Source organism: Patiria miniata, unplaced genomic scaffold, assembly GCF_015706575.1.
Source record: "Patiria miniata isolate m_02_andy unplaced genomic scaffold, ASM1570657v1 HiC_scaffold_18, whole genome shotgun sequence".
NCBI classification, from domain to species: Eukaryota; Metazoa; Echinodermata; class Asteroidea; order Valvatida; family Asterinidae; genus Patiria; species Patiria miniata.
In genome coordinates, this window is record NW_024037056.1 from 5,978,857 (window position 1) to 5,996,550 (window position 17,694).

At 40.4% G+C, this 17,694-nt stretch overlaps 1 protein-coding gene across 2 annotated transcripts; it reads left to right on the top strand.

The window, feature by feature from the left end:
• On the top strand, nt 1-16,947 carry LOC119724410. 2 transcript variants are annotated; one of them, XM_038195454.1, is made up of 6 exons: nt 1-260; nt 4,351-4,505; nt 12,933-13,059; nt 13,678-13,884; nt 14,670-14,834; nt 14,993-16,947. In XM_038195454.1, exons 2-6 carry the CDS (start codon nt 4,356-4,358, stop codon nt 15,724-15,726), a joined length of 1,383 nt encoding a protein of 460 aa, XP_038051382.1. In that variant the 5' UTR covers nt 1-260; nt 4,351-4,355; the 3' UTR covers nt 15,727-16,947. The 2 variants fall into 2 exon arrangements, with proteins under 2 accessions (XP_038051382.1, XP_038051381.1); XM_038195453.1 differs by lacking the exon at nt 1-260 and adding an exon at nt 2,364-2,761.
• Nucleotides 16,948-17,694: the final 747 nt, after the last annotated feature.

Consider the following 17,694-nt stretch of genomic DNA (forward strand, 5'->3'; position numbering starts at 1 on the left):
GGCTACATTTTGCGCCAGAAATTGAAGTTTACAAAGCACCATGAGGACACCCACAAAAGCGACTGAGAATTGTAACGAACTGTGCACAATTGCAACGCCGAAATACGCTGGATATTAATGGTGAAGTACTTTCCCGAACTGTGGCGAACCTTTGTCGAACTTTGCCGAACTTCGGGGAGCATGAAGTTCAAAATAAGGAGTGCACTCGGAGTCAGCAGAAACAACCACAAAACACGTGGTGCGGTGTCAAGATGTGTCAGGTACGTAAGACTCTTTTCTTTTCTTACATCTAGTATCCGTTTGTTGCTGCATTATGTCTTGGCCCATTCAAATATTGTCCCGTTTCACAAAGGCTATCATAGTACGCACCAATATTTCTGCTCGGATTTTCCTTAAAGGTAATAACATTTTGCAAACATAAAAAACTCCAATTAAATAAAATGAAATACCTTACTTGACTGTAAATGAATAATATTTGTAGTGGAAAAAAATGTTGCAACCTGACGCCACTTCCGCGATTGTGTACAAAGTCTATGGAGAGTCAAGAATTTATTTTGAGTATTTCCTAACAAAATTGGAAATATTTCTCAGTCCCAGATTCATACATGTCTTGTCATCATTAATTTTTGCAATGAATGCCCTTCATTGAAATGATAGGCCTATATGAAGAAAAAAGTGGCGTCAGGTTGCAACATTGTTTCCAAAACTCCAATTAAATAATTATGAAATACCTTACTTGACTGTAAATGAATAATATTAGTAGTCTCAAGCAAAGTTTCAAGAAAAGTGGATTTTTGTATTAAAAAAAATGTGTTTGCCCTTTACACATCCAAGAATGGGTGCAACGGCCGAGGCACTGGGCAAACGCGGTGATGACTGTCTTCTGCATGTGTCTGAAACGCGAAATATCTGTTCCAGATCCAGTGTAAGGTTTTGGATATAGTACAAGACGGGGGCCACATGATCATAGTCACGTCGGTCACAGCCACTAAATAATCCAATATGCGGATTATGCCTAGTTGTGTTTTACTGCCACCACATTTTGACACTTTTCAAGCCTTCCGTGCATACCCGTCCCAGAATGCAATGCAAAAATCAATGCACCCTCCTCCCCCCCCGAAAAAAACCCACATGGTATGAAAGTTGACGCATTACGTGTTTTCAGTCCTTGGTGGCAGCACTGACAATAATCTTCAAAGAATATGGTGAGGCGTTCTGGCAAAAGAGACAGAACTGGTGGGCAGAGGTCGAAATGAGGGTCTCCAGGTTTTAGGAAAGAGAATTCTAATTTTGACAAATTATGGCTGTTTAAAGTTCGCACTTATCGACACGTCAAACAAGTAAAATACTGAGAGAAAAAACCTATAAAACTTCTAGTTTGGTATTCGCGAAAATGAAAGATGCCAATCGTTTTCCTTAAAAACACCTTTACTCCACGATTTTGTAAACTACTTGTTCAAAATATGTGTAGTATACATATCAAAGATTATTATCAATAGATCCGAAAATAGAAAGAAAAAAAAACGCTAGTTTTTTTTAAATTTTTTTTTTTGCAGTTTGTTCCACCATGGCTTTAGACTTGGTTCCAAGTCGGTAATTGTTTTGCGTATGGTAACCGGTTACTGGCTCCATGCACGCAAATTATTGCTGTGGCTGCAATGCGCGTACACACCTGTGAAGGGGTACAAGCATGCTAGACTGTTTTTCAGACCTTACAATTCCCCAAAGTCTATAAATTGCTCCGTTTTATCTTAAGTGGGGTCAGGGAACCAGACTACAAGAACATGATTGGTTTTCTTGGTTTTTCCAGCATCTACAAGCCCAAAACGTGAAGCAACTCAGTTCAACAATATTAGCTATTAAATACTAATCCTCCAAATCCATTTGTTTCTGAAAATTGCAGCATAAGCAAATGTTGTACATTCCTTTTTATAATCAGTGGAGTAGGCCCTAAATAAAATATAGAAACAAAGCGAGAGATAAATGTTCACAATCGACTATAATTGGTGAGATGAAGGGTAACAATTAAAATCATGTTCTCTAGTGGCAGCCTCAAATTTGAACCGCCTTTTGTGATTAATATTGTTCTTGCAATTAAATTCTTTAAGCTTTTAACGCGTGCTGAATACCTCTATTAGAAATGCACTCGTCCAGCTACTGGTCTTACGCACGACAACAAAAGGCGTGGCAACAACTCGTGCGTGGTTCCCATCCGAACGTGTGCGTAACCGGTAACAAAAATGGCGCGAACCAACTTCAGAAAGTTCTCTCGCCGGAGCTAAATAAAACTTTCTGACGTAGTCGATATGTCAACAGAACCAGGCTATGTCTGCATTGGGCGTGTGTAGCCTCGAGCACCATTGTGATTGTATTTTCCTGTTAGTTCAATGTCTATATTGTGCGTGCTCACTGAACCATAAACGGGAGGCTGCGACTGGAAATACGGTCAACACGTCCCATAGCCATGACACGTACAGTTATGGAGTAGCCTCGTATACGTTGTACAATGAGTAACTTTGTAGTTGAGTTTCAATAAAATAACACGTTATCAGTTCAAGAGCATGTATACTCAAAACTTTGGAGGTTAAATGTACGGAGACGAAAAGAGTACTTCTTGGCGTACGTATATAGACTGAGAATTAAACACAAGAGAGACTTTGTTGGAATGGAGCACCGATGATAGAACTGTTTTCACTGAATGTGGACTTGATAAAACGATCAAAACTGTGACAAAATTGGCACACAGATCGGAAATAATAAGGTAAGCTAACTTCCTTTACAATAAATGGACGTTCCAAATATGTGTTGAAAACCTTATGTTGCCAACTTTCAAATAATGCGATCGAAAAACGTGGTAAACACAAACTGGATATAGTTTTTTGCCTAATAGGCCTACACTGATTTTATCAGTTTGATGACATGACTATTTTGTAACTGAATACATTTTGTTTTAACTTGTCAGAAATAGTTCCACGATGTTAGTTGTAACTTATAATAACTCTTGATTCAATTTTGAAATTGAAACAATTCTAGCAGTAAAGAGTTTTAGTGGGGCAATGGAGCATGTCGTATATTATTGTAAGAATGGACAGATGGCATAAGTTTACTTCCTTAATGATAAATGTCTTGTTTTAAATGTGTAGATGATGTATTAATAATCATATAAGGCATGCCGTCGGCCTCTAGATTAGATTTCCTGATAAATCCAGTTTCAGTAACCGTAAGATTGTCAAAATACATAATTAGGGCCTATTTTTAGGGCAATGTTTAGGCCTATACTGACAGGAACTTTTAGATTATTAAATTTCTCCATCCTTGCACCCATATTATTAACGCCACTCAGTTTCTTAAAATCTCTTTGTCCGACGGGCATGCAGTACAGTAGCTTTGGCACCGAAATGTTTCAATGACAACGTACTTAACAGCATTGTCTTAATTGGTTATACAGTTGAGAACCATGACTTCTCTAACCCCATTCAAATCTGAACTACGTAAAACGTTACTCGGTAATATTTCTGCAAGTATGCATTTTTTGTTCACTGTCTTCACTGATTATACAAATCGAAATCTGTGCTGATCTACGGAGTTAACAAACTTAGTTGCCATAAGGAGCCGGATGGGAATTTCCCCGTGATTTCTACCAAAAGGTTTTTTGCGAGTTTTTCGTCCCTCCCGTAATCAGCAAATATATAGCCACATATTTTCTTGATGTCACAAGATAATTATGACCAATTTTTTGTGTTCACTGAATTCACCTCATAGTAAAGCCTGTTAGCGATGTCACTGTACATGTACATGTAGTTGTAATAGTTTAACAATATTTATAATTATAGTTGCTTAACAATTATGCATTAATCCCATTTGCCTTTATTTTATTTTATTGTATTGTATTTGTAATATAATGTATTTTACATGTGTGTAGTCATTTTTTTTTATTGTATGCAGGGCCCCATTGGAAACCAGTTTAAACTGTTTGGGCATACCCTGGGTAAAGAAATAAATAAACCATAAAGTAATAAATAACAAATAAATAAACCATATAGTATTAGAAATAATTGGCATTCTAATAAGATTAATAACAATGACCAAGTCATTGGTCATTGGTCATTAGCATTAAAAGAAAGAAGGTTCAGTTCTTCATGCATAAATCTCCTCTCATATTTCGAGTTACGAATACGATAAATAAGCCTTAGACTTCCCTACAATAATTTATATACAAGCAGTTGTTCAGTTCATGTAAAACTTGTACTTAAAAAAAGTGATTCAGCTGGACAGAGTTCAAGTCCAACTAATATTCCAATGGAAGTAACTGGTTTTACTGATTGATATTTGGACGATTTGATATTTCAGAAGCCATGTTTTCCCGAGCCGTGAATGACATCAACTGGTCGACTGAGTCTTACAGCACGAGTGATCTGAGGTTCAACTGCCCAGCTCCGCTCCTGGTGAGAGTGACTCAGGGTCACTGCGGGCTGGAAGATGAAGACTCGCTCAGTCAAGGACAGGTAAGAAGAAATCAGAACTCCTCTTTACCAATCAATCACAAGCATTGGCGTCAATCGGTGGGCACGGGGGGGGGGGGGACCAAGTCCCCCTACTGTGTTACTTGTCCCCCCCCCAACTGTTTAAAGTGGGGGATATCATATCGTTTATCTCCCCCCCCCCCACATTTTTCATCCCTAAATAAATATTGTAGTCTACATGATGATTCTATAGCTCAGATGAGCTGATTCAATGACTCCAAACTCGAAAATGCTGTTTAAAAGATGAAAATTGGTTTAAGTGGTAAGAAATTGCCTCAGATCGCACCGCAGAGCGTCTAGAATCCAAAATTTTCCGGGGTCCTTTTATGGGCCCCGAACCCCACGCCGTTTGGGCTTCGCACTACGCACTTGCGTTAGTAGTGATCAAGGTATGCCCCCCCCCCACCCCCACTTTTGAAAAGCTATTGACGCCCTTGACAACAAGTCTAGCATTCACAAGTTCAGTCATAAGACGCGCCTCATTGCTCATCCTTGCGACTTGTGGCAAGGTTTTTGTGCTTGTGATAGACCACAAATCAACACAATACACAAGTCATTTAGTCTCCGGTCAAGTCTTAAATTATTCAAATCAACTTTGACAAAGGTATTTCTTGTCTCTTGTTACTTGTGGATTTACTTGTGATTTGAGTTGTGATGGGCTTGTGATTTGAGTTGTGATGGGCTTGTGATTGGTTTGTGTTTTTAATTTGTGACAAGCTTGTGATTTGACCAGCATTTTGGGGTTTGTGATGGACTTGTGATTGGCTTATGATTGGCTTATGATTGGCTTGTGTTTTAATTTATGATTAGCTTGTGATTTGGCTAGTCATTGGTTTGTGATGGACTTGTGCTTGGTTTGTGATTGGCTTGTGTTTTTATGTAATGATAAACTTGTGATTTGACCAGTCGTTGGTTTGTGATGGACTTGTGATTGGTTTATGATTAGCGTGTGATTCGGCCCGTCGTTGGTTTGTGATGGACTTGTGATTGGTTTGTAATTGGCTTGTGTTTTAAGATTAGCCTGTGATTTGACCAGTCATTCGTTTGTAATGGACTTGTGATTGGCTTGCAATTTAATATATGCAGTTTGTGATTTGGCCCGACGTTGGTATGTGATTGACCAGTGATTGACTAGTGATTGGCTTGTGATTGGTTTGTGTTTTAATATGTGATTATTTTGTGATTTGTCCAGTCGTTGGCTTGTGATGGACATGTGATTGGCTTGTGATTGGCTTCTGATTTAACTTATGATTAGCCTGTGAATTGACCCGTCGTTGGTTTGTGATGGGCTTGGGTTTGGCTTGTGGTGGACTTCTAATTGTTTGTGATTTGACTTGTGGTTGGCTTGTGATTTTATAGACTCAGGGAGACTTAGTGTCTTGCCTCCCGAGTGAAAGTTGGAAAAAAATCACTCGGGTGGGGCTCAAACCCACGATCTCCTGCTTTCCAGTGCAGACGTCTTACCACTCGACCACCGAGCTAACGGGATCAGTAATTAGCTGGTTCGAATCTGATGAACATGTAGCAGCGGGTACCGCAATTAAACTTTAAAAAGAATAAACAAACCTATTATTGATTTACTTCACCCCGACGCAAATTCCATCTTATGAAAATCCTTTAAAGTTGCCAAAAACTACATTGTGCATTGTGACATCATGTTGAAAGCGAAGAAAGTAGACACCCAAGATCGATTTTTGTTCCTTGATTGTTTTGCGTGATGTTAAGACCAACAAGACAAGTTTTGTTTACATTAAGGGGGAAAAATCTGTTTGGAATTGAATCAGATTTTACTATTTCTATAAATCAAATATGGATCCATCAGTTTGAGGAAGTACTGTAAACCACAAAAAGTCTCCCTTCCAATACTGTTTTGTCTAACCCCAAAACAACTGAGCACTTCTCGCTCAAAGAACGACTAATCAGTTCAGAAATTCCTTAGCAATCAAGCCATACTCTTTATTTGGCCCAAAACAGTGATAATGTGTAAAAATTATTAATGCAATTTACGACAAATGGTACGTACCGAAAACAGTTGCACTTTTTGTATACGTGAAAGTTGTGGTTCACACTCATCTTGCACGTATATACAAAACTTTTTCTTGGTACCATTTGTCATAAATTGCATAATTTTGTAGACATTTTCACTGTTTTGGGCCAAACAAAGAGTATGGCTGGATTGCTAAGGAATTCTGTACTGATCAGTCGTAATTTGAGCAAGATATGCCAAGTAGTTTTTGAGTTAGACAAACAAGTATTAAGGGGGGGGGGCTTCTTTTTTGGTTGAGTGTTTTCCGTGCTTAAACTGGCAAACAAATCCTAAAATTAAACGAAATGAAATTGAAGTTTGATTGGGATTCTATCGAGTGATCGATAGAACCGAGGGATCACGTGAGATAGCGCGGCGTGACCAAGCGTGTTCATTTTTTAACGGCGAATACATTATCCCCCCCAACCAGGGTGGGGCCATTGAATATAATTATGATTTATCATTTTGTGGAGGGCACGTGATCCCTCGGTTCTATCGATCACTCGATAGAATCCCAATCAAACTTCAATTTCATTTCGTTTAATTTTAGGATTCTACCTCGTTCTCGATATTCACCTCGAGACCACGTGAGATTTCAAAGCAGGATAATGCATGAGCCAGGTACAGCGGAAAGAAGCTTTGTATTCACACAACTTCATACTGGTTCAGTTCAGCAGAAATCTTGCTGCAATGTTTTATTGAATTCACCTGCTTTTACTAGCATTTCTCGTTCAGTGCTTTTGTTACAATTACTGTTTTTCATCACTCCACTATATTAATCTCTCAAGCTTATTGAAGCATATACTAATTACACATTCTTACAATAACAACACCGACAACGTTATTATGCAAACATTCATCATGAAGGTTGTAAATGTGTTTTCAAATAAATAAAACTGCATATTAAACAGACTTTTTGGACTATTATTGCAAGGAAGTAATTCTCTACAATTGAAGTACAGCACTGGCAAATGACTCAGTTGCTGGGATGACAATAGCTTTGTCATAGTACTTAGCAAACGTGCTTTCTGTGCTCCAGCCTGCTGTTTGTAGTATGTCATTTATAGTAACATCAGCCCTTTTTGCCGCAGACACTGCAGCTGATCTGGTACTGTGTGGTTTGAATACTGACACGTCAATGCCAGAGTTTGACAATACTTGTTTAATCCATTTGCTTACGGTTTCCTTGGTAACCTTTTTATGAGGTTTAGAATGAGAAATAAACAATTGACTTTCCTCTCCTCTGAGAGGCCTTGTTCGGCGTAAGTACTCTTCCAGAGTCTTAACTACACATAGACTTGTATCAGTCAATAAGGCTTCAGAATAACCTTAACATTGGGCAGACCTGGACGGCTCTGCTTAAGTATAGCAAAAAAGAAGGTATAAACCGAATCAGTTACTGTCATATTCTTAATATCCATCAAATGAAAAGTTTGGCATCTTTGTGCCGAGACCAAAGCAATTAGAGTAACTAACTTAAAAGTCACTTCTTTTAAAGTCAACCCCTGTAGTGGGTAAAGACTCTTTAAATATCTTAGGACGATACTTACATCCCAAACCTCTGTATATTGTGTTTGGGGCGGTCTTAACTGAAATACACCTCTAAGAAATCTGCAAATTAAAGGGTGATTACCAACAGTAGTGGAATTATTAGTCACTACCGTAGCTGAGAGTGCAGACCGAGCGGTATTAAGTGCACTATAGCCAAGGCCAGAATGGTATAATTCTGCCAAAAAGTCCAAAACTGTGTTCACAGGGGGACATATTGGATCAACCTGTCCTTGACGACAGAAGCGAAGCCATCTTTCGAGGTAGCCAGAGTACTGTTTTCGGGTTCCCTCTCGCCATGAGGCCATGAAGATTTCGGTTGCTTGTTGAGAAACATTTTGCATTTGGAAGGATTTCCTGATAAGTGGCAGGCAACCAGCCGAAGCTTGTTCCGTAGAGGATGAAGTTGATCGCTGCTTGGTAGGGTCATCATATCCCTTTGTCTTGGCAGCAGTACTGGCTTGTCTACTAACATCGCCATGAGCTTGGGAAACCACGATTGGGTTGTCCAGAGCGGGAAAATCAGCACCCCTTCTGCCTCTTCTTGATCTACCTTCTGAAGGCACCTGGCGATCATGCTGAAGGGAGGAAACGCATAGAAAAAAATAAGGTTTCCATGACACTGAAAAGGCGTCTACAAAGAGAGCGCCCGGATCTGGCCTCCATGAAACATAAGGCAAGATTTGTTTATTTAGTCGGGATGCAAATAAATCAATTGCTATATCGCCCCAAAGGGATTGAATGCGATTGAAAATCTTGGGTTTAAGCATCCATTCAGTCCTATCATTAAATAATCTGGACTGCTTATCCGCAGCAACATTCTGCAATCCTGGGAGATAAGAAGCAGATACCCATATATTCTGATCTATACACCAAAACCAAAGTTTTTGTGCGAGTTCATTACATGGCTTAGATTTTATACCACCCATAGAATTTACATAAGCAACTGCAGTGGTATTATCCATCTGGATACGCACATGGACATTCCTTGACGAGGAACAAAAGGAACATAAAGCCAAGTATGCTGCTAGCAATTCAAGATAATTGATATGCTGAGTAGCCTCAGTGGCTGTCCATTTGCCTCCTGCATGGAGTGATTTATGGACCGCACCCCAACCAAGTTTGGATGCATCTGACTGAATAACCAAGTCTGGCTCTCCATGAGAAATTTGTTTGACACTGCCCCCTATATTAGTAAGCCACCAGTTTAACTCTTCCTTGGATTTCTCAGACAACCGCATGAGCGCAGAGAAATCACCTTTGCTGTTTTGCAAAGCTTTTATTTTGTCTGTTTCAATGCTCCTATAGAACAATTGTCCGTATTCAACCCCTGAAAAGCAGGCAACTAGGACGCCAATAGTGGACGCAACATCCTGAATGGTAATCAGGTTTTTGCTCAACACAGATGTAATTTGGTTACAGACCTTTTCAACTTTGCCAATTGTTGGTTGAATAGTCATACTATTTGAATTCAGAATAAATCCCAAGAATGTTAATTGTTGCGTTGGTTCGAATACGGATTTGTCGGGGTGGACTCGGAACCCCAGATTGGTGAACAATGAGGCTGAATGCCGAACATTTTCGGTACATTCTTCTTTTGTGTCTCCCTGTAAGTAGGAGTCATCAATATAACCAACTGATAAAAAGCTCTTCTTTCTTAGGGTTGAATAAACTGGCTTCAGCAGTTTTGTAAAAATTCTTGGGACTGACGCTAGGCCATTTGGCAAACAAGTAAATTGATACAATTTATTTCGCCATGAAAACTTTAAGAATTTTTGGTGCTCTTGGGCAATTGGCACCGAATAATAGGCATCTCTTAAGTCAATAGAGGCCATGTAGCAGTCGCGTTTCATTAGTCGCACTGCAGAGACTAGTGTATCCATCTTGAAATGATGATAAGCAACTGATTTGTTAAACTGTTTCAAGTTCAAAATCATTCTATAAGTGCCGTCTTTTTTAAGTCTGGGGAAAATTGTGGAGACAAACTGTCCCTTTTCATGGAAGGAATGTTTTATAACACCCTTTTTAATGAGCTTGTCTATTTCCAAATCAAGACTTATTTTTTCCGTCTCATGAAAATTAATTTCTGTTGGCGGCCATATTTGAAAAGGGCGGCACCCTTCCTCGAATTCAATATGGCAATTTTGAACCGTATCAAGAACTTGCTTATCTGAGGTAATATTCCTCCAAGACGAAATAAAGTCCTTTAAACGACCTGCTATATTGGCTTCTATTTGGCATTGATTTGAAGGTTGTCTTACCTCCTGTTTTACTTGTTCTTGTTCGACTGCTTGCCGCTGTGCCAAGATTGGCGGCTGTTGTACGGGCGGGAGTACAAAAAACCCCGGCCTGCAGCGCCTCTTGCGCCCCGGTACTGGTGGCCACCTCTGTCATATGACCTGTGCCCCGACCGACCTCTCGCACGTCCCCCACGGGAACTGATTGCCAATTTTAAGCCAATCTTATTCACTTCTGACATATCTTTGACTTGTTTGGGTAGGTCATCCCCAAAAAGTTGTTCAGTGAACTGAACAGTAGTATCACAAAGATGTTTAAAATTGGGATTAATATCTTGCTTGATAAATTCCCTGCGTCGCATATTCAACTGATAATTGGCATTAGCCATAATAGTGCGATCGCATCTGTTGCATTACGCAGCAGTGGTTTTATGTCAAGTTTATCAAGCTCCTTCTTTTTGGATGCTTGAAGCAGTTGTTCCGAAAGCTGAAGCACAGGTACAACTGACTTAATGACGGATGTCTGAATTTTTTGAAATTTGACATCCTGGGAGCGGGTACTGCTCGACATATTGTCCCAAATGAGTTTGTTCACTTTTGTTGGGATCACCTTTTCACAGTTCTTTGGTCTGTTATAGGTTTTATACATGTCTTTTACTTTGTCGTCGGACAATTTGTCCCGCATTATAGAGTTTGCAATTGATGCCAACTGGGCATGTACTGCATCAGAAGTTTGTTCATCTATCTGAAAATCTTGTGCAATATTTGCAAGTAACTCGTTTTGTTCAGAATTATTTTCTGATGTTGCAGCAGTTGTGCTGGCGGTATCAGGGTTTGTTTCCTCAAATAGTCTTGCAACGCTAGACTCATGGTCATAGTGGCTAGTATTTCCACCATCCATTTTTCGCCGTTTCGGCGACACTACTTTGTGAGCAGATTCGCTCTCAGCCTCGTCATTAGACTGTGGCTGCACGGCCATGAACATTTGGGTAAATTCTTGGAATTGTTTAGTGAAGCTTGTCTGCATTGATTCCATTGCACCTTTCATCATTTGGCCTAAAGCCATTATGTCTGGGGAACATTTTTGTACAGTTTCGGAATTATACAACTGCGACTCGTTCGTGTTCTCCTCATAGCTTCGTTTTTTATTCTGAGGAAACTTCCCTCTTTCACTATTAACAGTATTACCTGTTTTTGTGCGCCATTCCTGGCCACCACCAGGCTGCGCGGGTGGAAACCCAGAGAGCCCGTCAAGAGACCCTGAGCCCCGAGGACTATTCAACTTACAGGATGGTGAGAGGAAAGCAAACAGATCTTCATCCTCCGGGCTCAGGGTCAACTCGCCGTGCTCAGTCGGTTGTCCAGCCATGCTGTGCGTAAAATATAGAAAACTATTCGCCACGGACAATAAGTCACGTCTGAACGTCGCGAGGTTCAGCAGCACAATGAACACGCTTGGTCACGCCGCGCTATCTCACGTGGTCTCGAGGTGAATATCGAGAACGAGGTAGAATCACGGTCTATCACGGTGCCCGTCTTTGTCACGCAACAATGGCATACCACGGGCGTATACTAGCATATCTGCGGCAAAGAAAACTTCGGATTGTATTCATAAACAAATTTTGTGTTTTGCGAAAGGCTTAGGGACCGTTCAGCGGCAGGGATCATGGGAATATCGACGGGGTCATATCGCGACAATAAAACCAAATTCCGTCGGATCAGTGGACCAGTATTCTGGTTTATGCGGTGCTCCTATCCTTGGCATTACGGCCGCCTAGGCCCGTGTTGCAAGTGCAAAAACTCACACAAACAAGAAGGAAAGACACAAAGAAATTGGCCTTGTCATGACTTTGGTAATTTTCAGGTCAAATTCATGTATGATCGTCAAATACATGTACATGTATTACTCTGTTGTTAATAACAATATTGTGTACAGTATACTTTCACGAAAATTGAAAAGATTTGTGTCGTGGCTTAAAAAACAACAACTCCATGCACTGCAATATGAGTGTTGTTAAAAAATCTCAACAAAAACTTCAAAATTGGGGATACATCTTGATAAGTCAAACCTCAAGGGAACAGGTTCAAAATTTGACTTCAGCAGAGTTTTGAGTTAAGCAGGGTTGTATATCATTGCTGTACTACTGAAGGCAATGGATTCTTTGTTTGACTGAACAGTTGTTTTGAGTTATCAGAGTTTGGCTTATCGAGATTTCACTGTAGTTTATGTGTAGTTATTCTTAGAGCAACTTTGGCTCATAACCTCGTACCATACATGTCACATATTAACAATGATTTCCATAAGGGAAAGAATGTTGCATCCTGACGCCACATTTTATCATATGTTATCTCAATGAAGGTCAGTCATTGCAAAAATATTGAACAGACAGGAATCTGGGACTGAGAAACATTTCCAATTTTGTTCGAAAATACTTTGAACATGCACTTGACTCAGACGTTGCATGCACAACCAAAGAAGTGGTGCCTTGATACTTTACATTCTTTCCGAACTAAGAACCGGCATAAAATAAAGTTTAAATAAAGTACCAGTTAGGAAGACATTTTCAAGATTTTGTTTTTTTTGTAACCATTCCTTAGGTAATTCGCATCCATCGTTGGTTGAAACAGCAGAGAGTGATCGCTGTTGACTCCAGAGGGCGGTATCTAAGCATCCCTCTCGACTTTGACATCCCGTTTGAAGTTCTCCCCGAGAGAAAAAGATCACGTGAGTCGATCGGTTACTATAGCAACTCAAATGCTATAAACCATCTTTATAAATCTAGGAAGTTCCATAGAAAAGGCTGACAAATTTTTGCAGATGTGTCCTTAAACTAAAGACAGAAGGGGAGCCTCATACCAGTTTTCAACTTCTTTGGATCTACAGGGCGAGTTAAAGAAAACGAAACCGAAATGTCGGGACAATTATTTTAGTGAAGTTCTACATGCAGCACTTTCAAAATCTAGGATATGAAAGCACAATTCATAAGCTTTTTTTTAGTCCAAGAATCATTCAAATCACTCATGTACTTTTCAAGTTACGGAATTTTACACACAAACACCGTTTTAAATTTCTGTCCACGGATCACAAAAAAAGGTAAGTGTTGTTTTAGTAAACCGAAAACAATTCACAGAACTTCACTGAAAAAAAATTGTCCCGACGTTTGGGTGTCATTTTTTTTACTCACCCTGTAGAGGTTTTTTTTTCTCAATCGTAGGTCCTAGTAACAAAAGTACATCAAATAATGCTTGACGCCATCAACATTTTAAAAGGTGTATATAATGTTCGTATTTCTGTGTGCAGAGATTTTCACAATAGCCTGACTTTTTATTTTTTATTTCACAGTGTCCAAACGAAAGACCGTTACCATGGTCTTGTCTGATTTGATTCGCCAGTTCGCCCTTCCCAAGAAGGTTCGTTTCTCTTCAAGTCACCTGACCCCAAATCAGGCTCTGGAGGGCGATCGTCTTGGGGTCAGGATGACAATGGAACCACTTGAATTGATAAGAAAACACGAGGAGGTCTATCTTAGTGGAAACGCCGTCAACTTTGGTGAGTATAGGTCAAACTATGGGGCTGTCAAGTTATTTTGATGACTTTTGAAAGACTCAGATGGTTAGATCTTGTTACATTGGATTGTCTTTTCGGACTGCTGCAGATTTCGACACATGCACAATTTGGTACCTTCATGACACCTGCATGACACCTACATGACACTCACATGGCACCTACACGACACATGCATGGCACCTTTATGACAACTGCATGACACCTTACATGCATGATACCTCACCCCATGACACATGCATGACAGTACTTGACAACCATATGACGCTCACATGCATGGCACCTTTATGACAACTGCATGACACATTTCATGACACCTTACCCCATGACACCTGCATATATGACGGTGCTTCACAACCATATGAAATTCACATGACAACTACTAACACATGCGTGGCACCTTTATGACAACTGCATGACACATTTCATGACGGTACCTCACCCCAGGACATCTGCATATGACATTGCTTCACAACTATATGACACTTATGTGACAAATACATGACACATGCATGGCACCTTTACGACAACTACATGACACATTTCATGACACCTCACCCATGACACCTGCATGTTAGTGCTTGACAACCAGATGACACTCATTTGACACCGACACGACACACGCATGGCACCTTTAGGACAACTGCATGACACCTTCATGGCACCTTTATGACACTAGTATGCATAAATGACACCTGAATGATGACACCTATTTGATGACACCTGTTTGATGACACATGTTTGATGACACATGTTCTGTATCATTGCAGGTGAATTAGACCCCTCGATACTGAGTATCCCTGTGCACCATGACATGGAGATGTCACTGGCTCTAGGTCTGGCAAGTGGGGAGAAGAACTGGAAACGACTCATGCGAGAACTTGACAACGTGGTGGCCGTGAGAGTGCGATTTAAAGCCGTCCAGGGAAACCAGAGTGAGTTCAGATGCTGTCGCTTAATTTAATTACAAAACTGCTTGTCTGGTAATACATTGTAATACATTTTTAACCTGAAAACAACATTTGGGGTACGATTTAATATACCGGGGCCTATCTCTTGGTGATTTTATAAGTATAATTTTTTCTCTTTTCAGAGATCACGATTCATACCTCAGAGATGGAAGATGAAAGTATCAGTAAATCAACCAAGACGACACTTGTGGTACAGACAGGACAGCAGACACTGAGCCGAGCTTATGGCACACTACGGAGAAAAGAGACCGAGAAAGAGACTAGGCGTCGCTCCTACAGTGTAGCCGGGAACGTGGGGTCATTGTCCCGCAACGTAAAGCCCACGACAGACGTCAGGGGCACAGACCGGCGTTTCTTCAAGCGCAACGAGGCTAGACGCAAACGAGGCGCCGACGCCGTCTCCATCTCGGGCACCTCGACGTCAGCCACCAGCCTCTCCGAATCCACGGTGGACGACGTGAGCAGCGTCTTCACTTGGCCCACCAGCGAAGACTCGAAAACCGAAGCCGATTTTGACGAAGATGTGAGCGATATTACAGACGAGAGTTTTGGTGCATACCAGCCAAAGGCTCTCTTCGGTACGGCGTCTAGGCTATTTCGACCGGACTTGTGGAGTCCGGGTGTTAACGACGACCACCCCAGACACACCGGCAGAAGATGGAGAGACATCAAAGCAGGTACTGGGAGAAAGCTTAGCACGGCCACAAGCCTCAGCATGAATGACATTGACAGAATCTTGGGGGACTTACGGCACCTGCCATCACAGCATCGGGGTCACCCTGATGGCAGATCGGTGCACAGCGGCCAGGATATGGAGGATGACTTGGACGATGTGGATCAATCTACGGACTTGTAAACATTAATCTTGATCGGGAGTCGAACCTCCGACCTCCGGAGCACCGCACCGCGCTCTGAGCAATCCAAACCTGTGTTTGTAATCGGGTCTATGTCACTATCTGTTGTTGTTGTTGTTGTTGTTGTTGTTGTTGTTGTTGTTGTTGTTGTTGTTGTACATTTTGTACATGGGAATGTTTTCCGGCTTATCTGAAACAAAATCAGAGTCTTTTGTGACCCGAGTCGAAGCAAGGTTAACTTCTTCCAAGGCCGTTGAAAATTCTGATAATCTCAAGACTCTTCATCTGGAAATTTCACAAAGGATGACATTTGAGAAGTATGATGGACAGCGCTAAGCGGTTTAAATTGTTGGCACGTTTGGAAGACCCTTCGAACGGTTTCAAGTTTAGAGCCACGTCACATGCATGTTCTGTTTATTACAGAAGGATGCTATATTGACTTCTGGGAATCTCTCTATGTGTTTAGAGGCCCTACAGAAGATGTTTAAGTGCTACATTAATTTACTTAAAATTAGCTTTCTTAACGACGCGGTTGACAAAAAGCTGATGTATTCTGCTTAAACTTAACACTTTATGTACCTTAATGGTAGTTGAAATATGTCACTGAAATGTAAAAAAAATATTACAATGAAATAGCTTTTCAATAAAACTATATCTTGCGCTGTTTATATAGCACTTATATTTCTTAAAATATCACTATTGCTCTTTCTTTAAACGTTCATCAAATGTTCAAACGTATACCAGTGTGTAATTTCGTTGATATTTGTAGAATATTAGAAGATACATTAGCTGAAACCTGTAATGTTTTCTGTTTACTACTGAAATATTTTATACACAGAGAAATAGTAATGAACGAGATCTGCCAACAAGTGACATGTGAAAAGCAATTTGTGCTGGGCTAAAATAATAAAGCAGACCAGATTATGAAAATTATAAAGGAGGTGAAAGGCCTAAGACGCATTTGAGTAGCTGAGTTTTTTAAGTTCAAAAAGGCCGAGTCAAGAAAGAATGCTGTTTAACGGCGTAAATTATAACCCTATAAGCCGTTTTGGCCAACATATATTACATTGATTTTTGTTGTCGTTACCTAAGTATTTCCTGTATTCAACATCTAAATTATATTCTGTATATGACAGTAGTTCAGGTGACTGACATAACACTTGTAAACACATTCATTTAGTATAGGAGACGTAAAATAAAACAGATTTTTCCAAACATGTATTAAAAAAAACTTGCCACACTTTTCTACAAATTCTTTGCGTTGTCTAAATTTGTTTAATCCCAGACAGGCGTTATTTGCTGGAATTAAGATCGTCTGTCAACCAGTTTCAGAATTTAGTAACCGTGTTTGATCATGGATACAAAATAACAGTGTATCAAAATGACCATATAGACTTGACCCGATTTCATGCATGGATGCGTGCTAAGCTGAAAATGGATGCCCGGTAGAATTTAAGTTCCGTGTTAACCCGACATCAACTGTAATAATAATAATAATAATAATAGTTTCTTATCAGATGGAATTTTGCGTCGGGTACGTGATGTAAATCAAATTAGGTTTTGCCCTTCACCGACGTATAAACACTGTATAACACACTTAGTATACAGTGTTATACGTCGGTGAAAGGCAAACCCTAATTTGAGTTTCTTATATAGCGCTTTTAACTAAGATCAAATCGCTTTGCATCATTATTATTACCCCTGCTCATTGGGCCAATTAAACATTACAAAACCATCTCAGCTCCCTGGGGGAGTATACAGCTCGATGCTGCCTGATAGGCGCAAGGAAGCTAATTCAATCACATAACCATCTCTGCCCTAACAGGTTCCCATTCACTCTTGGGTGGGGAGAAGCAATGAGTGACAAAGTGCCTTGCCCAAGGGCACACGCACCATGGCTGCATATGCAGGCTGGACTCGAACCCACAACCTGCAGAATTACCCACAGACCAAGAATTCAATGCCCCAGA

Excerpts from the sequence above, each read along its gene's own strand:
- LOC119724410 (XM_038195454.1), top strand. The coding sequence starts at position 4,356 with ATGTTTTCCCGAGCCGTGAATGACATCAACTGGTCGACTGAGTCTTAC. Across the intron at positions 13,060-13,677 it reads CCCCGAGAGAAAAAGATCAC|TGTCCAAACGAAAGACCGTT; the intron begins GTGAGTCGATCG and ends TTTATTTCACAG. Across the intron at positions 13,885-14,669 it reads TGGAAACGCCGTCAACTTTG|GTGAATTAGACCCCTCGATA; the intron begins GTGAGTATAGGT and ends GTATCATTGCAG.